This window comes from Molossus molossus, unplaced genomic scaffold (genome assembly GCF_014108415.1).
Source record: "Molossus molossus isolate mMolMol1 unplaced genomic scaffold, mMolMol1.p scaffold_m16_p_4, whole genome shotgun sequence".
NCBI lineage: Eukaryota > Metazoa > Chordata > Mammalia > Chiroptera > Molossidae > Molossus > Molossus molossus.
In genome coordinates, this window is record NW_023425377.1 from 35,504,447 (window position 1) to 35,530,145 (window position 25,699).

The window sequence follows — 25,699 nt, forward strand, 5'->3', positions numbered from 1 at the left end:
TTGGCTCAGCCCAATGAGTCGCGGGTTTGATTTTGTTCAAGGGCACATACCTTGGTTGTGGTTCGTCTTCGGCCCTGGTTGGGGTCATGCGGGAGGCAGCCAGTCGATGTGTCCCTCTCTCATCGATGTTTCTCTCTCTCCCTCTCACTCTATCTGAAGATAAATAGAAAAATATCCTCAGGTGAGGATAAAAAAAAAAAGCATCAATGAGAGAGAACATCGATTGGCTGCCTCCTGCATGCCCCCCACTGGGGATTGAACCCACAATCTGGGCCCTGACCAGGAATTGAACCAGTGACCTCTTGTTGCATGGGTCAGTGTTCAACCACTGAACCACACGAGCCGGGCATAGGGGTCCGTGCTTTTAGAAAGCAAAGGAGGGTAGTAGACATGTGAGTGAAATCTTCTCAGCCATGAACTCCGTGTGTGCTTTTAGTGCGTGGCCGTTAGCAGATCATGTTTTTCCTTCCAACTTTGCCACCAATACAAAGATTGATTTTCTATAACTAGGAGTTAGATTTTCTAAATAAAAGTTTTTCTTAAGTGGCTAAATCACCTCACACCATAGATACCTTGGAATCAGAGACATACCTTGTTTGACTGTGACTCCTTATAGAGAAGTGGGGTGACTCCAGATAGAGGCCCTCCTCTTCCTGTGTGTGGGTTTTCTTTTTTGTGTTGCTCAAAGTATAGTCAACAGAATGCAGTTAGCAAGCAGGTAGCACATATCTACCACTAGTAAGAATGTGTATCAGCTGTTCAAAAGGTCTTGGCTTTTTATGGAAGTGGATAACATTTTTCCTTCAGATCCTCTCCTACTAACTCTTGAATGGAAATAGCAATCAAAGAACAATCAGAGGGAGATACTTTTCTGTCAAATCAATTATACTGAAAACTGCAACGAGTACCTGGTTAAGAGTTTCCATTTCTTTAATTTTATGTTTGAGTTTTAATAAAACAGTACTTCTCTGATTTTGTTGCCTTGCTTGCTGAAATGAAAATGTATGTTTGTGTTTCCTTTTAAAGTTTGGTTAGTAATTTCTTTGAATAAAGTTTTGAGCGGAATGCCTAACTGGTTTTAGGGAAATGTTTTAGGTATCTTTGGCTTTGTGTTAGTTATGTGTATGGTTTGTTCTGACTGTGCTGTGTGTTCACTTTAGTATTTTTTGCCATTTTTTTCCATTTTATTAGCGTCATGCCCTATCACTTTTCCCCTCATTGATTTCAAAACAATGCATCTGCAGAGAGATGGGGAGGGTAAGTATGGTTCACCATAGTTCAGTTTTTCTGCCTTTTTATGGTTCACTTTGTTTGCCTTTTTATTAGCCCTTCTCCTGCTGTCCCCATATAGTAGGAAACTGATCTGGGTTAAAAATGTACCCAGAAAAAATTGTTTCTGTTACTTCTGTCTTTTCTTAAAATAGGAGATTTTTCATAAAATGTTTATTACCAGTTACTTATTTGCTGGGAAGCAGGTACAAGGGTTGCTTTGAAAATCACTTTATTGCTGGGTTTATTGTGGGATTGCACGCTCTGTACCCAATTTTTAGTGATAAGATTAGTCTTGGCTTTAAAATTACAAAATTATGTTTTTATTATCCTGGGGGGGGGGATGTAATACTGTACATTGCTGATGAATAAAGATTTTAGACAGAGAGGGAGGGAGTGGGAGAGAGAGATAGGAACATCTATTGGTGGCCTCCTGCTTGCCCCACCACTGGGAATCAGACCTACAACCTGGGCATGTGCCCTGGCCAGGAATCGAACCAGCAATCTCTTGGTGCATGGGTTGATGCTCAACTACTGAGCCACACTGGCTGGCCCAGCAAAAACAACATTCTTGATTTTTGACACTGTCAAGCCATCTTTGCATCCAAAAATACTTTAAAACTCATTTTGTTATTGTTAATAGCCATGGTATCAGAGTTTTAAATTGTAGTTATAAATAAAGTTTATGTGTAGGTGGAAAAGTGAAAAGTATTTCCCCTCTTGAAGTTAATTTTATGTTTGGAGTATATTTGTGGATGGTGTGTTTATTTCTATGTGTTATATATGTAGTTAAGCCTTATATGTGCAAAAATATTAAATATATCAACATGATTTTATTTGAAAACATACAGGATAAATAATAAATGTGTTTAAGAAAGACTAGTGCTATTAAATTATGTCTTGATAATACTGTTAGGTATTTAATTATTAAAATATATATTATACATAGGAATCCTGTAACAAAAAATAACCACCACAATTTAATGGTAGAGGCCAGGTGCTGTTACATGAGTTAGCTACTCGTTTGAAAATGTTAGCATTCTTCTGGAGTCAGAGAGCTCCATTTGGTGAATGTTCTGTATATCGTGGGGAATAGCTTCCACTTCTTCTTAACATAGCCACTTGATAGTGAGGGACAATTTATTCACCTGGCAGCATTTAGCTATGTTAAATTCCTAACTAAAGACTTTTGAGTGTTTCTAAATGAAGACTTTCCCTACTTTAAAAATAACATTTGCTATAATTTTAAAGAGCTTGACAGTGTCCTTTCTTGCTTTGTGACTGGTTTCAGAAATGTAAAGTGTAACTCCTTATATGAAAATAGAACTGTAGAGTTAAGAATGAAACTTAGGCAATTTTAAACTATAGTAGGGTTTACAAAGATGCTAGTATCACTTGTTTTTTGTTTTAAAGTATCATAAATGTTATATGAACCATCACATAATGGTCTGGTTTAAAGGACATACAGCTGATATTGTATGACTTTTTTTCCATGTGGAACCAAGAGACCCATGGTACTACTCTTTGTGTTTGTTTTACAGAGCCATTTCCTGCTTTTAAGTCTTGGCAGGAAGACTCTGAGTCTGGAGAAGCTCAGCTCTCTCCACAAGCTGGAAGAATGAATCACCACCCCCTGGAAGAGGATTGTCCTCCAGTATTATCACACCGTAGTTTAGATTTTGGGCAAAGCCAGCGTTTCCTACATGATCCAGAAACATTGGCTTCCTCATCTAAAGCACTTTCTTTTGCTAGGTATATGATTTTATGTACTTATTAGAGGTGATTCCTATTACATACCCAGGTCCTTTGAGAGATTTAATCCTTTAGACCAGTGGTTCTCAACCTTCCTAATGCCGCGACCCTTTAATACAGTTCCCCATGTTGTATGTGGGCGTATCTGCATGTGGGTGGACCCGCCTGGAGATGGATAGAGGAGCGGCATCTTGGTTCCTAAGACCATTGGAAATATGTGTTTTCCGATGGTCTTAGGTGACCCCTGGGGTCAAGACCCACAGGTTGAGAACCGTTGATCTAGACCTACAGTTCAAAGCATTCTCCTGTATTTCATGAAGCACATTTTTATAACTTTAAATTTTTTGGATCCCTAAATTCTGGGTTCGTTGAGGTGTACTGTTTGGGATTTGCTCTCTAATAGAAATTTTCTCATGGTGTATATATTAATTTAATCATTCATAATTGAAATATAGAACTCTGAAAGAGGAGCTACAAGTGGAGCTCACCAATTTCTAATATTTTTGTCAAAATTTTGTTTTATTATTATTTTTTAATCCTCATCCAAGGATAGTTTTCTATTTATCTTCAGATACAGTGGGAGGCAGGGAGGGAGGAAGAGAGAGAGAGAGAGAAACAAACATTGATATGAGAGAGACACATCGACTCTCTCGCACGACTCTGACCAGGGCCGGGACTGAACTGCAACCGAGGTGTACATACCCTTGACCGGAACTGAACCTGCAATTCATTGGTTTGTGGGCCGACGCTCTAACTGCTGAGCCAACCTTGCCAGGGCTTATTGTCAAAATTTTAAATTAAATTTATTCTTAACGTCAAAACCTTTCATTTGCAGTTTGAACACAAAGAAGGCTCTGAGTTGCCTAGGTATCTTTGTTTCTTTTTTGCCTTTGCCCAAATAACTTTTGAATGATTTTACATTGCTTTCATCAACACTTGTATTAGCGAATTTTGTGGCCTGTATCACTACAGCATAAGTTTCTTTTTCTGACTGTTTTTTAGTGTTAGGGTTATACTTCTTGGTAATAGTATCATGTTATATCAGGGCAATAAGAGATATGGTGTTGATGACTTAAAATTTTAACACATGGTGTTTGCCTCTTGGTTTAATTCAGGATTCGAAGATCATCCTTTAGTTCAAAAGATGAGAAAAGAGAAGACAGAACACCATATCAGTTGGTCAAGAAACTTCAGAAAAAAATCAGACAATTTGAAGAACAGTTTGAAAGGGAAAGAAATAGCAAAGTAAGTGTGTAGCATTGCCAGCGTGAGGTAGATCTATTGGAATGGGAAGATGTATTTGGAGAGCATTAGTCCATTTCTTCCTGGAAGAGAGAACGAATCTGAAATACCCAGACATCATACAGATCTGAGATTGTATAAATCCTTAGCCTCTGGATTTCCATGCCAGTGTTCTTGCCATTGCATCTTTTTATATTTCCATTGGCTAAAGAGCTTGTAGAATTTTTAAAGTAAATACTTGACATTGACAAATTACGTTAATACTACTTCTTTCCCTCTAAAACCACAAGTACCAAGGGTAAGAGTTGGAGAAGAGTTTAATTTAATACTTTTAAATAATGTTAAATATAATAATAAAATAAAAGTAAATATAATAATGATACATAATTTACATTTAATAATAATAAATTTAATCTAATAATTTAATAATTACAACTTGAAGTGGAAAGAGTCCTATACAAGGAGTCAGAAGACCAATATTTAAATCTGGCTTGTGCCGGTTGCTAAGCTCTGCCCTGAGAATTTTCCTTAATATCTACTTAAATTAAGGTAAGATGAAAATGAGGATTGAGTGACATCTCTTCTGTGGAAACTAAAATATTTCTTTGGTGTAAATTAACGTAACTATTGTTTACCACAAAGGTGTCAGTGATTCTGTTCCTTAATTTTTCAGCCATCCTACAGTGATATTGCAGCTAATCCAAAGGTTTTAAAGTGGATGACAGAGCTTACCAAACTGCGGAAACAAATTAAAGGTATAAAATGTGCCATATTCATAACATATATTCATTTAAAAAATATTCTTCATAATGTCTATGAGAATTATAGTTATAATTTTGATAATTATGAATATTGGACACTGTTCACCAAAGTAAAAGTTTTCTTATTAGTCATGGTCAGTTGTGATGCTGTACAATTCTTCCAAATGTGTTTCTGTGTTTTAATTAGTAGTGTTCTTTTGAAAGGTACCCTAGATTGTATCTTCAAAGGTTGTACTATATTATAAAGTTTATCTGAAATATATTTATAATATTAAGCAGTTTCGGTTTTTGGTATTTCATCTTAGGCTACGAATATCTAATCATAATGAACTGTTTATACAAAGACTAAATAGTAAACCGTCTCTAATCAAAAACTAGGTACTGTGTTACTGGGTATTATCTAGAACAGCAGAACACACACTCTGTGTATGTTTAGTGAGCATGTTTTAAAATACTCTTTAATACTTAAAAAGTTATTTGTACCAAGTATCATATTTTGGTTTATTGATTTGAATTCAACCAAGTTTTTAGTATCTTTAAGTATAAAGTACTTGTAGACATGAGGTTATAGCAGTGAACAAGACAGACAGTATTCCTGTTGTCATTGAGTTTACATTTTTGTAGTTCTCTCTTATTTAGAATTGTTTTCTACAACTCTGTTAAGCATTTCTTTGTTTAATTTCAATTTCCAGCCAAATTGATTTCCAACTAATTTTTTAATTTTCTTCCACTCTTGTCCTATAGTCCATTTCTTTCATAGCAGCCAGAATTATCTTTTTAAACATTGTTATCATCTTGTTCAAAGCCCTTCATTGGTCTTCCATTCTCACTTAAAATAAAGTCCAGATTTCTTGCCCTGACTTTTAGACTCTTGCATACTCTGCCCTTAGCTAATTTTATCACTTTCTTTCCTTATTTTCTGTTCCTTAAACATGCCACTCTTTAGGGCCTATACACTGGCTATTGCCTCAATTGCGGAGGAATGTTCTTCTCCTAAATCTTTTGTACTAGGTTATCTCCTTATTCGACGTTCAACTAGGATGTCACTGTCTCCAAAAGGCCTTCATTGTCACCCTGGCTGGTTTGGCTCAGCGGTTAGAGCATCGGCCTGCGGTCCAGAGAGACCCGGGTTCAGTTCCTGCTAAGGGCGCGTACCTCGGTTGCAGTTTGTCCCCGGCCCTGGTTGGTCATGTGGGTGGCAGCCACTCGATGTGTCCCTTTCACGCCATTGTTTCTCTTTCTCTCTCTCTCTTCCTCTCTCTCCCTTCCACTGTATCTGAACAAAAAATGGAAAAATGTTCTTGGGTGAGGATAAATCAGTCAATCAATCAATCCTCCACATTAAAAAACAAAAACAAAAGGCCTTCATTGTCAATTCCATCCAATGTAGTCGCTCTTCCACAAGCACAGCTCTGTTTCCTTTAGTACTGTGATACCGTCTTATCTTCTTTGTAGCACTTAATACTCTTTGAAATTATTTTGTTTATGAATTTGATTACTTGGTTTTTGTTTTTACTTCCCTGAATTATATGCTCCATGAAAATAGAGATGGTATCTGTTTTTCCAATGCTTATCAGAGCATCTTACATTATAGTAAGCTTTCTATGACTATTGGTTGAAAAAAGGAATAATATAGCTCTCTTGCTATATAATTTAAATATTTCATGTAACCTTGGAATTTTATCTGAGCCTGTGTGCTGTTAATGTAAATTTTTCTGTTGTATATCTTGTTTATTGCTTATTCTTTTGACCTAGTTGTGTTTTAGCTAAAACACTGATTTATCTTCTTGGTTTTGAAATGTAGATGCAAAACACAGAAGCTCTGATGGAGAATTTGTACCTCAGACACGTCCGCGTAGTAACACTCTTCCAAAAAGCTTTGGCTCTTCTCTAGACCATGAAGATGAAGAGAATGAAGATGAATCCAGGGTCATTCATAAGGAGAAGAAGCCATCTAAAGAAGCAACACTTGAACTTATTCTGAAAAGACTGAAGGAAAAACGTGTTGAGAGGTGTCTTCCAGAAGATATCAAAGTAATCTTGAGCTATGGTGTTTGCCCAGACTAGTCTTTTGAGTCCCTAAAACAAAGTAATTTCCACAGAGGCATAGGGATGTCTAGGTAATCTGACCGGCCTGAGTCTGCTCCCCAAGTTTGCAGATATAGAAACATGTTTTTATCAGCACACCAGAAGTGCCTGATCATTCAGGGACTGAGTCACAATAATAAGACTAGAATGATCTGTTCAGTATTGGAAACAGTTGGTAAGATGAGTAAAGAGCATGAAACAGCCTCGATTTGAATTCTGGCTTTGTATCTTAACAGTTATATATCTTAACAGTATTGATTTCTTAGCTTATGTTTGGCTCTGACTGATTATAGTATGTGCATTCTGCCACTGAATCCCTTTGTCAGCCCTATGATTTATGATTATGTCCATTAAAGTAATAATACAATATGATTGTTATGAGGATTAAATGAATGCATTTCCTAAACGAACCATTACTCGCTAAGCCCATGCCTACAGCAGTCCTGTCAAAGCACTTGGCAACCCAAACCATTTAGCAGTTGAGATTTACTGGGAGAGTACAGAGGTAGATGGCCTCAAGTGAACTTCTGTCCAAGCAATAATGGGTCCTGATGTGAATTCCTGTCTTGACATAAGAGTTACACCTCTCTCATAAGCTAAATATTAGGACTCTCTCCTTTGAACAGAGCCAGATTAGAAATTCTAATTATTCTTTTCTTCCAGCTTTTCTCATTTTTCAATTTTGTATTAGACCAACCTCTCCCTCCCCTTCCTTTAAATAATTTTGATGGATTATCTTTTTACTAGGTTTAAGATTCCAGCTTGAGGTTGAAATCACAGTGTTTTATAGAGTCTGTATCCAGCTGTCTTCTACTGAATGTGCACAATCTAAAGTGCTATTCATTAGAGGAAGATAATATCTAGTGAAAAAACTTTGTTTTTTAAATCCTCACCCGAGGATATTTTTCCATTTATCTTCAGATAGAGTACAGTACAGCCAGGGGGTGGGTGCGGGGGAGAGACATTAACATCAGTGTGAGAGAGACACATCGATTGGTTGCCTTTTGCATGACCCTGACCAGGGCCAGGGACCGAGCCAAAACTGAGGTACGTGCCCTTGACCGGAATCTAACCCGTAACTCTCTGGTCCAAGGGCAAATGCTCTAACTGCTGAACTAAACCGGCCAGGGCAGTGTAAATTTTTTTTACCTCTAATTTCATTCTGGTGAGAAACAGGCTATAGTATTGTATAGTCCTGAGAATAAGTAGAGAGTTTATTTGGTGTAGTGTTAAAAGATAGTTTGTGAAATACTGGTTCATTAAGTTGTTATAAGGTCCTATGGAACAAAGTTGGAATGTTCTATGAGCAGCTAAATTTGGAGTGTTCTGCCTACATATAATTTTGAGTACTAAAAATTATGAGCCCAGCCGGTATGGCTCAGTGGTTGAACATCGACCCATGTACTAAGAGGTTACTGGTTCAGTTCCCGGTCAGGGCACATGCCCAGGTTGTGGGCCCAATCCCCAGTGAGGCGGCCAATCAGTGTTCTCTCTCATCAATGTTTCTGTGTCTCCTCTTTCTCTAAAATAAATCAATAAAGAAAAATTAAATAAAAATTATGAGGAGTATTGTAGTGAAAAGAAAATTCTAGTTGAATGGATATTGAGGTCAAAGAGTAGCAGTCTAAGGTCACAAATTGACATTGTTATTTTTTTTTTTTCATGTTCTTTCCACTATACTGGCTGCCCAATTTGGTTAATAGTTTAGGAGAAATATTGGATTATAAGACATGTATGTAGTTATAATGTCGATAAAAGGCTATGTAAAATTAAATAATAGGCATTTATATGTGTGTACTGTATTAAATAATAGGCATTTATAGGTAGGCACTGTTGTAAATGCCCTTACAACATATTAATTCATTAGAGCCCTTTGAGGCAGGGTGAAGTTTCCCCTTTTATAGATTAGGATATTGAATAGAAAGAAGTCAGGTAACGTACCTAACATCACTAAGCTGGTATTCATAACTTCTTCATATAAAATATAAATCAAACCACCAAAGAGGATTGGTACCTAAATATTAGAAGACCAGATTCTACAGGTGACTGAAAAATGTTCCCTGCAAATCCACAAGGCAAGGGTATATTAGCCTAGGTTACAATGGTGATGGGCTGCCCTTTCAACCTAATTATTTGCATTGTACAGGTGAAGACAGTAATTATGGTGCCAATGGGAGTTTTTTTTGTTTTCCCCCTTAGAAAATGACAAAAGAGCATTTGGTAGAAGAGAAAACTTCTCTTCAGAAAAGTCTTCTTTACTATGAAAGTCAACATGGAAGGCCGGTAATGTCTCTTGCTTTTTTTTTCATTTTAATTTTTATCTTAAAAGAGGACAAACCACTTTTGTGGCCCACATTTTCAGAGCTGTTTTATAGAGCAGTGTTTCCCCCATTTGGGAGATTACTTACTTATTCAAAGTGACTTTTTAAAAATTGGGGAGAAAGTCATATTGCTTAATGTTTTGATGATTAAGTAATTTCCATTGTTTTTGCTTCAGGTGACCAGGGAAGAAAGGCACGTTGTTAAACCTCTCTATGATAGATACAGACTTGTAAAACAGATGTTGACAAGAGCTAGCATCACTCCTGTCCTCGTAAGTAAAACATACAAATATTTATCTAGTTAATTTTACCAAGACCTACTCTTTAAAAAATTATGGTGGTATATGGGAGAAAGACACAACTATGGTGGCACGAATTGTATATGTAAGGTGAGGTCACGGCTTTAAAAAAGAATAGGAAAGGCAGCTGTAGTGGCTAGTGGTTGAGCATTGACCTATGCACCAGGAGGTTGCTGGATTGATTCCCAGACATGGCACATGCCCTGGTAGTGGGCTGGATTCCCAGTAAGCTGATCAATGTTGATATTTCTCTCTCATCATTGTCTTTCTCGCTCTCTCAAATCAATAAAAACATTTTAAAAAAGAATAGGAAATTAATAAGTGCTTACTATTATCTGCCATTTTCATAAAGCATTTTTATGTGTGATTGTCATTAAATCCTGACAAGTTAAGTCACAACAGGTAACAGAAGATAGCCTCATTTCACAGATGATGAAACTGTGGCTTAGGAGTGATATGCCCAAGGTCACCTACTTTGTAGAAGTAAAAGAAACCTGCATTTCAAACTTTATTTTTATTTATATTTGGTTATTTCTCACCTGCTTTTTTCCATAGATTTTTTTTTTTTTTTTTTTTTTTAGAGAGAGAGTGGAAGGGAGGGAAAAGGGTAGAGAGAGAGAGACACATCGATTGGTTGCCTCCCACATGTGTCCAACTAGGGCAGGTGATCATACCTACAATCCAGGTAGATCCCCTTGACCAAGAATTGAACCTGTGACCCTTTAGCCCGATGGCTGACACTCTAACCAATGAGCAATACCAACCAGGGCCATTTCAAACTTTTGCCTAGTATTTTTTCATTTAAATTCCTATCTTTGAAATTATATTAGTTTTGTGATGTCCATCATGATTATGTTTAATTATTAGCACAATAATATCAACTTTTTTTTTCAATTTCATCTTTTTAAATGAAAAATACCATTAAAATAATGCTTATTCATATTCATGTACAATTTTAGAGAAAAATGAAACTCTAATACTTATGTGTAAATTAAGTGCTACCCCAAATTAACCATTAGATATTATGGCTCTAGAATTCTCTCAGACTCTAGTAGAAAATAACATGTAGCCCATTTTGCATCATCTCATAGGAATTAATTTCCTAGAGTTTATAGTTTGCTTAGGCTTGCAGGACATTTTTATGCTGAAAGCCACTTTCATGGTGATTTCCTTTAGGCTCTCACCACCTGACTACTCATTAGAAGGTTCACATTGGCCTTTTGAGCACATTTTATTTAGCCCTCATATAAACTGATTATTTTTAAATTCTTTGTATTTTTAGAGAGAAAGAGAGAAACATCAGTATGTTGTACCACTTATTTATGCATTCATTGGTTGCTTCTTGTATATGTCCTGACCAGAGATTAAACCTACAACCTTGGCATATTGGGACGATGCTCTAACCAACTGAGCTAACAAGACAAGGCCCTGATTGTTTTTTAATTGGCTGTTTTTATAGTTGGTTACCTCAACACAATACAGATTTTATCCTTTGATTAAAAGATATTTTTGTATGTCACTGGCATTTTAAAAAATTGGTTATTTGTTTTTTTTAAAGAGAGAGGAAGGTAGAAATAGAGAAACATTGATTGGTTGCCTCCTGCACATGCCCCAACCGGGGACTAAACTGAACCCGCCTCCTTCTGGTGAATAAGACGATGCTCCAACCAATTGAGCCACACTGCTGTCACTGATATTTTTATAATTTCATAATAGTATAGTTTTTGAATTTTTTTTTATAAAAACCATTTTAGAATTCCCCGAGTTTGTTTTTATTTTATTTATTGTTAATCCTCACTTGAGGATATTTTTCCATTGATTTTTAGATAGAGTGGGAGAGAGAGAGAGAAACATTGGTGTGCAAGAGACACATAGATTGATTGCCTCAGTCAGGAATCAAACCCCTCCTGACCCTTTGGTTTGAGGGCTGACACTCTAATCACGGAGCCACACTGGCCAAGGCCACAATCTTTTTTTTAAAATTGAGTTTATAGGAAGCATTTCTAGATCTTAAGGACTCCTGAATATGACTGTCAAAGAGAAATTTGCAGTCCAGAAATTAAGCCCAGACAATTCAGTAGGAAGAAATAGTTTTGTTCAACAAATGGTGTTCAGACAACTGGGTATCCACATGCAAAAAAATGATGAATTTAAACTCTTACCTCACACAAAATCTATATTTAAGTGGATTATAGACCTAAATGTAAGGTCTAAAACTCTTAGGAGGGGAAAATCCTTTTTACTTTGAATTAGGCAATGTTTTCTTGGGTATGACACCAAAAGCATAATGACAAAAGAAAAAATAAATTGGACTTCATGAAAATTAAAAACTTTTGTGCATCAAAGGACACTTAAGAAAGAAAAGACATCCCACAAAATGGGAGCAAATCATGTATCTGATTTATATTTTGTATACAGAATATATAAAGAGCTCTTATATTTTAATAACAAAAAGATAAATAAACCATTTTAAAAAGTGGAGCAAAGGGTCTGAATAGACATTTCTCAGAGAAGATATATAAATGGCCATTAAGCACTTGTAAGGATGTTCAACATTATTAGTCATTAGAAATGCAACTAAAAGGCACATTCAGATACTACTTTATACTCACCAGTATAATAAAAATGACAGATAATAACAGTGTTGACAAGGATATGGAGAAATTGTAATGCAACACACTGCTGGTGGGAATATAAAATGCTGCAGCCACTTTGAAAAACAGTTTGGCAGTTTCTCAAAAGCTTAAACATAGACTTACCATATAACCTAGCAATTCTCCTAGGTATATGCCCCAAGAGAATTAAAAACCTATATCTGTACAAAAATTTATACACAAATGCTTATAGTTGTGCATTATTCATTACAGCTGAAATGTAGAAAAAAAAAATTGTTCAGTGACTAATACATAAACAAAAGTAGTGTATCACCCTGACCAGTTGCTCAGTTGGCTGGGTTGTTCAGTTGGCTGGAGCATAGTCCCGTGCACCAAAAGGTTGTCAGTTTGATTTCCACTCGGCACATACCTAGGTTACAGGTTCAATCCCCAATTGGGGCGTATACGGGTGAGGATTAAAAAAAAAAAAAGTATATCATTCCAGTGGAATATTATTCAGCCATAAAAAGGAAGTATATATGCCCTGGCTAGTTTTGCTTAGCGGTTGGAGTGTCAGCCCATGGACCAAAGAGTCATGGGTTCAATTACGGTCAAGAGCACGTACCTCAGTTGCAGTTTGGTCCCCAGCCCTGGTAGGAGTCATGCAACCAATGGATGTCTCTCTTTCACATTAATGTTTCTTTCCCTCCCGGGTGAGGATTTGAAAAAGAAAGGAATAACGTACTACCTTGGCCTATGTGACTCAGTGGTTAGAGTGTTAGACTGCACACTGAAGGGTCTCAGGTTTGATTCCCAGTCAGGGGCACATGCCTGGTTTGCAAGTTCTATACCCAGCCCCTGTCAGGACCCATGCGGAAGGCAAGCAATAAATGTGTCTTCTCTCAGCCCAGCTTGTGTGGCTTGGTTGTTTAGCGTCGACCTATGCATCAAATAGGTTGCTAGTTTGATTTGCGGCCATGGCACATGCCGAGGTTGTGGGCCAAATACCCAGTGGGGGGCATGCAGGAGGCGGCCAATCAATGTTCTCTCTTATTGATGTTTCTATCTCTCTCTCAGTCTCCCTTCCTCTCTCTCTAAAATCAATAAAGAAAAAAAAAAAATTAAAAATAAAATAAATGTTTCTCTCTCACATTGATGTTTCTCTCTCACCCCTTCTCCTCCTCCCTCTCTTTCACTCTCTCTAAAAATCAATGCAGAAAATATCCTCAGGTGAGGATTAACAAAACAGGAATGAAGTACTCATACATGCTACAACATGGATAAACCTTGGAAATAGTTATGCAGAATGAAAGAAGCCAAACCTAAAAGGCCACATATTGTATGATTCTATTATATAAAATATCGAATAGGCTAACCCATAGATATAGAAAGTGGATTAGTGGGCACATGAATAACAGCTGATGAGTATAGGGTTCTTTCTGGGGTGGTGGTAGTGATAAAATGTTCTGAAATTAGATAGTGGTGATGGTTGTACAACTTGTGAGTATATTAAAACTCGCTAAATTGTATATTATAAAAGTGAATTTTGTGGTGTGTGAATTATATCTCGATGAAGTTATTATTTTTTTAATTCTCACCCAAGGACTTTTTTCCTTTTTTTTTGTTCAGATAGAATGGGAGGGAGAGAGAGGAAGAGAGAGAGAAACATCGATGTGAAAGAGACACATCGAGTGGCTGTCACCCGCATGACCAACCAGGGCCAGGGACAAACCACAACCGAGGCACATGCCCTTAGCGGGAACCGAACCCAGGTCTCTCTGGACCACAGGCCGACACTCTAACTGCTGAGCCAAACTGGCCAAGGTTAAAGTTATTATTTTTTAAAAAGGTGTATAAAGTGGTCCTAAGACCAAAATGTTTGACAGCTATTGTTAAAAAGAAAAATGTTTCCAATTAAATTGTCATGCTTTCTTGGGAATTTTAAAATATTTACTGAATGAGCTCTTTTAGAATTATTTAGACAAAATATCATTTATCACTTTTGTGCACCACACAACTAGAAAATACATATAAGCAAAAAAAAATTCCTAATTAAAATTCCTAAATAATTAAAAGCGTAAATAATTAGGGTTTTGAAAATAAAGTTTTATGTCAGTGAAGATTCACTGAACACTTTAAATATTTAAAATGTATACAATTTGCCCTGGTCGGTCTGAATCAGCGGTTAGAGTGCCTGCCTGAGGACTGAAGGATTGTGGGTTCAATTCCCAGTCAAAGGCATGTGCCTGGGTTGCAGGTTTGATCCCTGGCCCTGGTCGGGGGTGTGCAGGGGGCAACCAATTAGTGTGTCTCTCTGACATTGATGTTTCTTCCTCCCCTCTTCCCTCCCTCCTTTCCACTCTCCCTAAAAATCAATGGAAAGATATCCTCGGGTGAGGATTAACAAAGAAGAAAAAATATAAACAACTTGAATGTTGATTGTTACAGGGATCACCATCCACGAAGCGAAGGGGTCAGATGTTACAGCCAATCATAGAAGGAGAAACTGCACATTTTTTTGAAGAAATCAAGGTATTCTTTAAGACAAATTATTCTCTGATCTCTTCTCTAAAGGAAAAGTTGAAAGTCATGGCCTCTTTGATTCTTTGTTTGAATATCTTTTTAGGAGGAAGAAGAGGATGGTGTAAGTCTGTCCTCTGAGTTAACTGATATCTTGCAAACTGCTGTACAGGCACAGTCTTCATTAGAAAACTCAGAATCTGATGTGGAGGAAAATCAAGAAAAACTGGCTCTGGATCTCCGATTGTCAAGTACTCGAGCAGCGTCTATGTATGTTGGCCTGTTAGTATAATACAATGTATGTTGCCCTGGCCAGTGTTGCTCAGTGGTTAGAGCATTGGCCCAAGGGTGCGGGAACAACCAATCTATGTCTCTCTCATGTCCATGCTTTTTTTTCCCCTCTCTCTCTATCTCTTCCTTTCTCTCCTTCTCACCCCACTTCCTACCTCCCTTACACTCTCCCTAAAAATGGGAGAAATATCCTAGGATGAGGATTAGCCTAAAAAAATAAAACCCAATTTATATGCCAAGAAATTCAATGTTAAGTAATCAAGGACTTGGAGGGAATTAATCCAGTGCACAAGAGATACATGCTTTTTAAAAATATATGATTTATAAATACATGTCCAATTTACATTAAAAAAAAATTTTTTTTAAAGGGAGAGAAAGATCAATCAGCTACCTCCTGCATGCACCCTACTGGGGATCGAGCCAGAACCCCAGGCATGTGCCTGATCAGGAATCAAACCGGGACTTCTCAGTCCATGGGACGACGGTCAGTCCACTGAGCCAAATCAGCAGGGCCATTTCACATATTTTAAATTAAATATTAGTGTGTTTTGAAAAATTTAAAAACTTAAATTCTACATTTGCTGCATAACTATAAGAACCAACTGAGAGTTATCTGTTAAGTTCTCTGTCAGCTTCTTTACATGATAAGGTGTCTGACTGGTTCTCAGCCCTGTCTTCACTTTAAGATCACCTGGGAAAATCTTTTTTTTTTTTTTTTTCCATCCTCACCTGAGGATATTTCTTTATTTTTTGTTCAGACAGAGTGAGAGGGAGAGAGGGAGGAAGAGATAGAGAGAAACATCGATGTGAGAGAGACACATCTACTGGTTGCTGCCCGCACGACCCAACCAGGGCCGGGAACAAACTGCAACCGAAGTATGTGCCCTTAGCAGGAACCGAACCCAGGTCTCTTGACCGCAGGCTGATGCTCCAACTGCTGACTGCTGAGCCAAACCAGCCAGGGCGGAAGTGTTTTTTTTTTTATAAGTATTGCTGCAGAGCCCTACCAGCAGCTATTCTGATTTAGTTGGGCTGGGGTGGAACCAGGGTTTAAGAACGTAATGAATCGCCCAGCTGGTGTGTCTCAGTGGTTGAGTGTCGACCCATGCACTAAGAGATCACCGGTTTGATTCCTGATCAGGGCACATGTCCAGGTTGTGGGCCCAACCCCCAGTGGGGGACATGTTCTCTCTCATCATTGTTTCTACCTTTACCTCTCCCTTCCTCTCTCTCTAAAAATCAATAAAGAAAAAAAATTTTTTTTTATAAACATAATGAATCAACAGTGCCCTTTCAATAATGTTTTTATTCTATTTTATTTTAGGCCTGAATTACTGGAACAACTTTGGAAAGCCAGAGCTGAAAAAAAGAAACTACGTAAAACATTACGGGAATTTGAAGAAGCATTTTATCAACAAAATGGAAGGTTTGTTGAACATCACAAAATTGAGTCCTCTTTCACTCACAAGTGCTCATATGTTAAGTATACAGGATCTGAAATAAATAGTGCATATAAGGATATTAGCATTGAAAATAAAAGTAAAAAAAACTATTTTTAAATATGTTTAAGCCCTGCTATTGATGGCAAGAAAAAGAGCTGGAATAAACATCATCTGATAAAATATTCCAAGGTTGTCCTAAGGAAGCTTGGTTGAGTGGCAACTATTTTGTTTTTTTATACTACGCCCTCACCCTTTTGGATTTGTTTGTGAAATGAGGTGTTTCTCCTTTTAGAAAGGGTCTCATAATATGAGTGACATCTTTATTTAGTTTGGATTCTTATATACTGAGACCATTGTTGCCTAGGCCTCATGATGTTCATTCTAGGCTGCCCATTTCCAAGGTGTGTAACAGGGTGGCAGTCATGTAAGTCCTATAATGCAATATGACAAGTTACCTATAACTATATAATGTGCAGTTGACCCAGTGAGACTCTTTTTAAAGAAAAATACATTCTCATTCAAATGGTAGCCAGAAATGAGGGCTATCTCAGGTTTCAGAAAAGTTTTTACATTTTTTTTTTTTTTTCCTCACCCGAGGATATTCTTCCATTCTTTGTACAGATAGAGTGGGAGGGAGAGAGAGGAAGTGAGAGAGAGAGAGAAACATTGATGTGAAGGGACACATCGAGTGGCTGCCACCCGCACGACCAACCAGGGCCGGGGACAAACCGCAACCGAAGTATGTGCCCTTAGCGGGAACCGAACCCGGGTCTCTCCGGACCGCAGGCTGACGCTCTAACCGCTGAGCCAAACTGGCCAGGGCAAAAGTTTTTACATTTGATTGGGTAGTCTTACCAACCAATAACTATATTGCAAATTTTGTTGTTGTTGTTTTTTTATTCCTCACCCGAGTATTTCTATTTATCATTAGATAGAGTGGGAGGGAGGGAGGGAGGGAGGGAGGGAGGGAGAGAGAAGCATTGATGTGATAGAGCCACATCAACTGGTTGCCTCCCACACGACCCGACCAGGGCCAGGGACAAACCGAAACTGAGGTACGTGCCCTTGACCCAAATTGAACCTACGACTTATTGGTCCACAGGCCGACACTGAGCCAAACTGGCCAGGGCACAAATTCTGTCCCCCCTTCACCCCCCTATAATTTTGGCTTCTCTATTGATCACAGGTCATATATTTGGCTTAAAAAACAACAGCAGCAGCAGCCCTGGCTGGTTTGGCTCAGCAGTTGGAGCATCGGCCTACGGACCAGAAAGTCCTGTGTTTGGTTCCCGCTAGGGGCGTGTACCAAAAAAACAACAACAACAAACACATGATCAAGAGTCACTAATTAAAGGAAAACTAAACTTCTTTCAGACTGCTAAATGCTCCTAGAAAGCTGACCTGTATTACAAATTCTAAAATGTGTTTACTTTAAATAATTTGAGAGTTCTCTATATAGGTTAGCAAAAATGGTTTTAAAAAATCTCAAGTACAAGAGTGAATTTTCCAAGTATCTTCTAATTCTTTGTCTTATTGGAAGAAAACTTTGCTTATAATTATACCTTGGATGGTTTGATGCATTACCTAGTAATTAAACTGGATTGCATTGGGTCATTAATAATATAAAGTTAGGGAACTACTTATTTGCTACTATAGCTAAGATATTTTACTTTTACAGTCTCAAGTCACTGAAGCCAGAGTTAATGTATGAAGTGACTCATTGTAGTCCTCTGGCACTTAATATATATATATACACTTACAGACCTGACAGAGTCTAGCAACAATGTATGCCTTATTAAAATATTACCTCTAAAATAATAAAACAAAATATTACCTTTAGTTATCTACAATGATCATTGAAAGAATAGTATCATTTAATCTGTCAATAGAAAAATCCATCAAAAATAGAATCATTTCAGGAATGTTCCTTGGGGATTGGGGTAATCAGTCCAATAATATTTTTTTCTTACAGAGCAATTTTTATTTGAATTTATATTTGGTAACATTGTCTCACATTAGGACAACTTCTGGGACTTTATTTTCCAGATGATCTCTAGATTACTACACGTTTTATTTTCTCCCCTAGGAATGCCCAGAAAGAGGATCGTGTTCCAGTGCTTGAGGAATATAGGGAGTACAAGAAAATTAAAGCCAAGCTTAGGCTTCTTGAAGTTCTTATCAGCAAACAGGATTCTTCAAAATCCATATAAAATATGCTCCTTTGAAAACATCATAAAATCAGTTGTATTCCCTGAAGCTAATCATCGTGTGTACTTGGCTGGTACTTGAGTTCATTTTATCAGGCACTCAGAGTCTCATTTTGTAACTTGGTTGTGGTGCCACTAGAGAAATGATGGGGGGGTAAGTAGACCCTCTTTAGGGAGCACAATGTTCCATATTAACCACAGACTGTCCTCTCCACCTTTAACAAACATCCAGTTTTCTTCATTGTTTTGTACTACAGATACATCCTGTTAGCAAAAGACTAGTATTTTATCCTTTCAACCTCAAGAACTTTGGAAGTACAAGCTTTTTGTTATTACCAACTTTATTATTTTTCATTACTGAAGAAAATTAAGAGGAAAATCTTCATATTGAATTCTTCAGTTGCCTTTTTCTTACAGAATGACTGAAAATTTGAAAGAAAAGCCTATAAATGTGCACATGTGCAACTGTTCTATGTTTTCTTAGAAAACCAAAATCAGCTGAAATTTCAAGTCCTACTGTGGAACACATTTCTGTTTAATTTCCAAAGTAACACTTTTTCACAGGTAGTATGTTAGCAAAGTTTTGCAATTCAGTGGTCACACAACTACTGGATCAAGATGACAGAGAGTAGACCAAAAAGTGACCTTGCCTATTAGTATAGTGAAAACACACATCACATAACACACAGAACTGAATCATACCACATGCTGCCTATGGGACTTAAGTTACTGTTTGTTTTCTCAGCTACTATTTATCTGCTGGTGATGGTGTGATTTGTCTGGATCAAGTCCTCCATTTTTTCTCCCTACCCACCTCCAGATAATGTGAGAAAAGAGCCATGTCAGTATGTAGGAGCTCTGATGGTACTCAGATTTGTGTGTTGAATCAAATGGGCCTAAATTGGCAAAAGAATTATTTTGCCTGAAGTAGATCTGTTCTTAACAAGGGCTATACCACTGCATTTTAACATGTACATTCAGGGGGTTGCATCTTTTTTTTTTTTATCTTAATCAGCAAAATCAATAAATAAAACATCTTTTAAAGGGACCACCTTTTGCTTAGTAACATGCTGTTTAAAGTGCTGGTCACAAGATGTGTAGTGGTATGCCCCTTGTCATATACTTTAAGCATCTTTTTTTCTTTGGCTTTGCATGACTTTTCTTCAGGTACTCATGTGGTATCATTCTGCTACTCATTTTCACAGAATGGTGATTTTATTTGTGCTAACAATATGACAGTCATTAATAGCATATTCTGGTCAGGCTCGATCTAAGTGTTCATTTTTTTCCTGGTGCTTTTTTGGAATGATGAGTGTCTCACTTTGAGTGTGCCCATGTTTTGCATGCAGTGACTCATGCATGGTTTTCTTAACTAGCTAATATTTACAATTTATTCCATACAAAAATGGACTTTTGCAACATCCTTTAATAAGATGAGGGAAGCATGAACCTCAGACTTCTGGCACTATTACATAGTAGGCACAAGAAATAGCTTGATAATATGTAGTATTTCTAGTACTTCACATTTCACCTGTGTGTGCAATGCCTTTTTTGCAGGGAGGGAATATTCATTGGTAGTGAACATACAGTTAAGGAATAAAGCACTAAATCTAGCCCTTTTCATGTCATTTCCTTTTGATAAACTAGGTTATTCATAATGTATACCTAGAAAAAAAATCAAAATGCCAAAAGATCACTTTGATTTGAATCCATCATGCAGTGTGCATTTAGTTACTATATCAGTCTCCAGACAGAAGTATATCCAAACATCTGATTTAATGTGCACTGTATATTGTTTTATATGAATGTTTTATTATACCACATGCAAAAATGTCCATGTGCACTATTTAAATGTTTTAAATAATATATTCCTTCTTTATAATGCTAAATCTATATGAGTACCATATTTTTATAAGTCAGTGGCCTGACTGGTTTCATTTTAAAATTAACAGCTGCTTCATGATGTTGGTTATTCACTGTTAATGTTTGGCTGCAAATAGAATAGATAAAAGTGGCATGGCGGCACTTAAGCTGTGTGACAGTATTGTGTGTCATAGTTGAGCAGTAAGTGGTAGAATTAGGCAGTTTGTGATAGTTTTACTTTGGTACAAGTAAAAACTATATCTATATACAAACAATATATAGATATATATGACCACCAATATAATTGCATTGCTCTGTCTGGCACTTCATTGTATAGACTTTTGTAATAAAAGAACTTTAATGTTCTAAGACATTGTAAATGTTGTTTGCTTTCCCCCCACCTCACTAGATGTTGAAAAAGGAAAAAGAGACCTCAAGAATTCCCTTGTTTTAATATTCTCAGGCTTTGTTTGAATTACCCCAACCTGGGATCATTATTGGGGGACAACAAAGTTAGTAAACCACCTGGTTGGCTACAGCTCTGCAGAATGGTGAGACAGGGACAGGCCATGTTGTTGATTCCCTTGTGGTAATGTAGGGAGAAGATGCAGAGAGAATAGTTAGCATTTCTTGTTGCAGTGAATTATCCTATTAAGAAAACTTGATGTAGAGTCTCTAAAAGAGGAGCTTAGCCTGAGGAAGGTGGATAGATTTAAAACTTCCTTTTTTCAAATTTTAAAATCCAAGGACTATTGAGCAGTAATGTGGAAGTACTATGTTCAAATGCTGTTGGTTGGGCTAAGAGAACAAAAATTTCTTCTAGGAGGGCTTATGTAACCTATAAAAACTAGAAGAGTTTTCTTGTAGTTTTCAAAATGTAAGTCATACATAAACAGGGCTTTTACAGTTATACTTTTCAAATATGACTTGATTTTTTATAACCCTGATACTCTTACCTTGCTCTTTATTTTTTTAAGTGTATTGTGCTTTTAAAGTGCTTGAGGATGCACTTTTGGGAAACTTTAGTTGTTACTTTATAAACCAACTAGATGAATTTCCTTTTTGAAGGTATTAGTACAATTTCTGTAGATGGTTGGAAAGTTTGTTCTTTAACACTTTGGCTTTTTATAAGAGACTTTGAATTAGGAAGAATGGAGATGAGATTATTTTACTTGAGCCATTGTATGGCTTTGCAGAGTCCTATCCATTATCTGGTTAGAGGAAGTTGGAACATGGTACATGATAAGAGCACTTGTACTCTGGATCATTGAGAAAACTGTCTTTACGGATTTACTGAACTATTGCTTAGAGACCTGCATCATGAACTATGAGCAGCATTGTTTTGTACTTTGCCTTCACATTCCTAGAATTTATAATAATTTATTGTAAAATCCTCTGTGTGAACCAGTGTGTATATACTTTGGAGGCATGTTGTAATATACATGGATTGTACAGTGGGTCCCATTCAGGGGCACTTAACTCCTGGAAATAATTTGATGATAATCATTGACTCTGGCAATAGTTTGATGATAGGTCGTTTAGTGCTTTTAATGTATATTGGAAATGAGACAAGTTTAGGAAATAATTCAATACAGGAATGAATGAATGTTAGAAATGTACAATGACTGCATCACAGATTCTCACCTCTATTTGACTCAGTAGGGTAGAGCTGAAACTTCTCTCATCACTCGGTTTAGTTTTAAACTAATATAGTGTAATTCTTTCTCCAGCTCCACAGCATATAAAAAGAGGCTACAGGATAATTTAGAAAGAAGTAGAGAATGAGTCAGTAACACACTTGTTCATAAAGAGACAGCAAATTATTAGTGCCTATTGTGAAATGCTTTGAATGGAGAGGGAGTATTTAAGCTCCTAAAACATGCCTAGTATGGTCAGTTATGGATGTAATATTTTAAAGCTGTGGAGAATTGCCCAGCTGTTGTGAGTCAGTGGATTGAGCGCCCTCTCATGGACTGAGAGGGCTCAGTTCGATTCCTGGTCAGGGCACATGCCTGGGTTGTGGGCTCGATCCCCAGTAGGGGGTGTGCAGGAGGCAGCTGATCGACGTTTCTCTCTCACATCAATGTTTTTCTCTCTCTCTTCTTCCTCTCTAGAAAATGAATAAAAACACATTTAAAAAAATAAATTATAAAAAATAAAGTAGTGGAGAATAGTATCTGCTACACATATCAAGTATATATGGCAGTTCATATTTAGAGAGGTGAGGATAAAAGCAATTGGTCTCACTCTTACATGTAAACAAATGAAGCCTTGTGCTTTCTGTTTAACTTTAAAGTTGAGTAAAAGAAATTGAAAAAAACAAACAAACATCGTAGCAGAATAGATTTTGGATTCAGGAAAATAATGTGTGTAACTCATGTCCGCGATCCCCATGTCATGATAATCCCATGATTATCATGTAAGTAACAAATACTTACTCTCGAAATTCTTGTTGAGTGACAGGCTGGTAATCATCTTGAATTTCTGTAGAATAATACTTTTTCTCAAGTCTCTCTTTCCATTTTTTCATCTGCTCTGCACTTTGAATTTCCTGTCAAGTTAGAGAAAAGCCTAGGCTGCAATTTTTAAATTTTTTCTCTATTTCAGGTCTTTGTCATACAGACATTACAGGGTTGAGGTTTTGAGCCCCACTAGCTTTTTGCCTTGCCATTTTTTAATTGTATGCATTAGCAGAGTCATGTCAGAGGTCCTGGTGTTAAAACTGTTGGCAGAGTTGGGGAATTTTAAAATGATAATTATCAGCTTATTCTCATTTCATTGCCTCTTCCCCTCTGCATCTCCATCTCAGTTTTTTTCATGATTTTCTTCATTCTTCTCTTGGCCAAAGCTGATATATTTTGGTACTTCTATTCTTTAATATAGCAAATGTACTTCAAAGTACATCTGTGGATATTCTTTACCTGCCCAGCTGCTTCTCAGCCAGACTTCTGCAAGTCTTACCTAACCATCCCAATCCTCTCTTTATAATTACTGCATCAGTCTGTGCACTTCAGTCTGTCAACATACCCCCAAATTGGCTCCTCTTACTGGAAAATTATTGTTGCTACATCTTTCTCTGATTCTAAAGAGTCCTTCCTATGCTTTGTCCTCACTACTACCCACTTTCCTTTTATTAGAAAAAAAAATTTTTTTTTCTTTATTAATTTTAGGGAGAGGGAGAGAGAGATAGAAACATTGATGAGTGAGAACATCGATTGGCCACCTCCTGCATGCCCCCCACTGGGGATTGGGCCCACAACCTGGGCATGTGCCCTGACCGGGAATCGAACTGGCAGCCTCTTGGTGCATGGGTTGATGCTCAACTACTGAGCCACACCTGCCGGGCTACCCACTCTCCTTTTAGTATGCAAATACCTTTTTCCCAACTTTAGAAAAACTGCCTTGTACCTTGTGGAAAATAAGGACAGCTCTAGAAAAAGAAGGAAAGAGGAAAGTGCATCCAGATGTGATTCAAATACTTCTCAGTGAATAAGTATGATACTGCCCTGCTCCAGCAGTGATGCTAAGTTGCAAAGTGGATCCCTGTGAAAGGACTCTTCTGATTACCTTCCTCAGACAGGATGGCGATGCCTAAGTTATACACTGTTTACCTGATAGTTGTGTGCTGTTCCGGTCAGATAAACTATTTTATCAGATAGTGTTTGTCTTAAACCAACAATATTTGAAGAAGGAAAGGATTGCTTTTAATCTTTCTAGTTTTATCTTGGCCACTTCTCAGCACGTTTTGACATAGAATATAATGCTTTTAATGTATTGTTTAAAAAGTGGTAGGCCCCACAATTATTTCTAAATGACCGAGCCTATTATAATGTGGAAATATTAGTTATATGGGTTGAATTGACTGCCTGATAAACTTGACCCATCTTTCAAAAAACCCATCTCAACCGTGACTTTTTCTGTGAAGCCTTCCTTGACATTCATAGGAAAATCATAGGCATTTCATTCAAGATCCTAGGTTCTAGTCCCACCTCTCTTTCCTGTAGGTGGTAGCTGCCATTTACAGTTGTTTCTGGATTAATTTAGTATTCCACATAGGTTCTATAGTCCTCTACTACTTCAGAAATGAATTCTCTGTAGTAAACCTCCTCCTTGTGAACTACCTAATGTGTTTCTTTTTCTGATGGACCCTAACTGATGAGTACTTGGTAGCAGGGGAGGTCCAAAGGAACAAACTCATAAATAGAATGCTTCCACCAATGGACACAACAATTGACTTAAGAATTTGACACTACCACCTGGCCGTTTGGGATCCCTCAGGCTACTGAACCAGCAGGCAAAAATTCAACTGGCTGAGGTGATTGATCCTGATTATCATGGGAAATCAGTTGCAGCTATAAATTGAGTGCAGAGAGGGCTATATTTGGAGCCTGGGAATTCTTGGGTGGAGGGGTGCTCTTAATACTTTCATGTCCTAAAATAAGCTTTGTAGTTTAAACATCAAATTCTTAAGGAGTTTTTATTTGAGTAGAAAAGGCCTTAAAGTTGCCCAGAAGATGGATACAATTACTAATGGGACTTTTGCTTCTCATTTTTTGGGGAGAGGATAAGAGTACCTTCATTTGTATAAAGTATAGTTTCCATCCTATTAGATGGAAGCTTGAAATAATTATTGTCTTTTTATGGAAGTTCAAATGTGTGTACTAAATAGCCAGAAAGGTGAACTGGGCCAACTATTTAGCTCATGTCTCTTCAACTCAAAATTTACCCTCTTGTACTGTGATGTTGGGTCTCAGGCTTTGAAAACTCTTTCCTCGGACTTGCTGCTGGGTTTGTTAGATTCTGCCTTATTGGAGAATGGAGGGAGTAGGGTCTTGTTTCTTTTTGTCAGCATTGCTTCTGCAAATGAAAGTTCATCCCCAGCAACAATGGTTGGCTCCAGGCTGCAGTGGTCCAGCATTTTTTGGCATACCCAGAACCAAACTCATCACATTCCCTCAGAAGTCTCCATAGCAGCAGGGGTGGGCTGGGGAGTGTCCTCAGAGATCTGAGCAACAGCTCTATAGAGCTCTTCTCTATGATAGTAGCTTCT

The 25,699-nt window shown here is 37.4% G+C and overlaps 2 protein-coding genes across 30 annotated transcripts in view; one reads left to right on the forward strand and one right to left on the reverse strand.

Annotated features, from left to right (window-relative positions):
• The window catches only part of FAM13B (family with sequence similarity 13 member B), a 115,273-nt gene extending 94,233 nt beyond the window's left edge, over positions 1-21,040 (forward strand). For 5 of the 29 annotated variants that reach the window (XM_036239993.1, XM_036239971.1, XM_036239985.1 and 2 more), the window contains 11 exons: positions 1,192-1,257; positions 2,811-3,021; positions 4,137-4,266; positions 4,937-5,018; positions 6,829-7,058; positions 9,312-9,395; positions 9,610-9,705; positions 14,775-14,858; positions 14,953-15,116; positions 16,462-16,563; positions 18,666-21,040. In XM_036239993.1, coding sequence (XP_036095886.1) covers positions 1,192-1,257; positions 2,811-3,021; positions 4,137-4,266; positions 4,937-5,018; positions 6,829-7,058; positions 9,312-9,395; positions 9,610-9,705; positions 14,775-14,858; positions 14,953-15,116; positions 16,462-16,563; positions 18,666-18,789 — 1,373 coding nt within the window. In that variant the 3' untranslated portion in view covers positions 18,790-21,040. Of the gene's footprint in view, positions 1-1,191; positions 1,258-2,810; positions 3,022-4,136; positions 4,267-4,936; positions 5,019-6,828; positions 7,059-9,311; positions 9,396-9,609; positions 9,706-14,774; positions 14,859-14,952; positions 15,129-16,461; positions 16,564-18,665 lie in introns of all 29 variants that reach the window. The other 24 variants (XM_036239997.1, XM_036239980.1, XM_036239987.1 and 21 more) reach the window with 10 other exon arrangements.
• Positions 18,879-25,699, reverse strand: part of PKD2L2 (polycystin 2 like 2, transient receptor potential cation channel) — a 45,215-nt gene continuing 38,394 nt past the window's right edge. The window contains exons 13-14 of the mRNA XM_036240000.1: positions 23,088-23,200; positions 18,879-18,921 (exon numbers count right to left, since the gene is read on the reverse strand). Coding sequence (XP_036095893.1) covers positions 18,879-18,921; positions 23,088-23,200 — 156 coding nt within the window. The remainder of the gene's footprint in view (positions 18,922-23,087; positions 23,201-25,699) is intronic.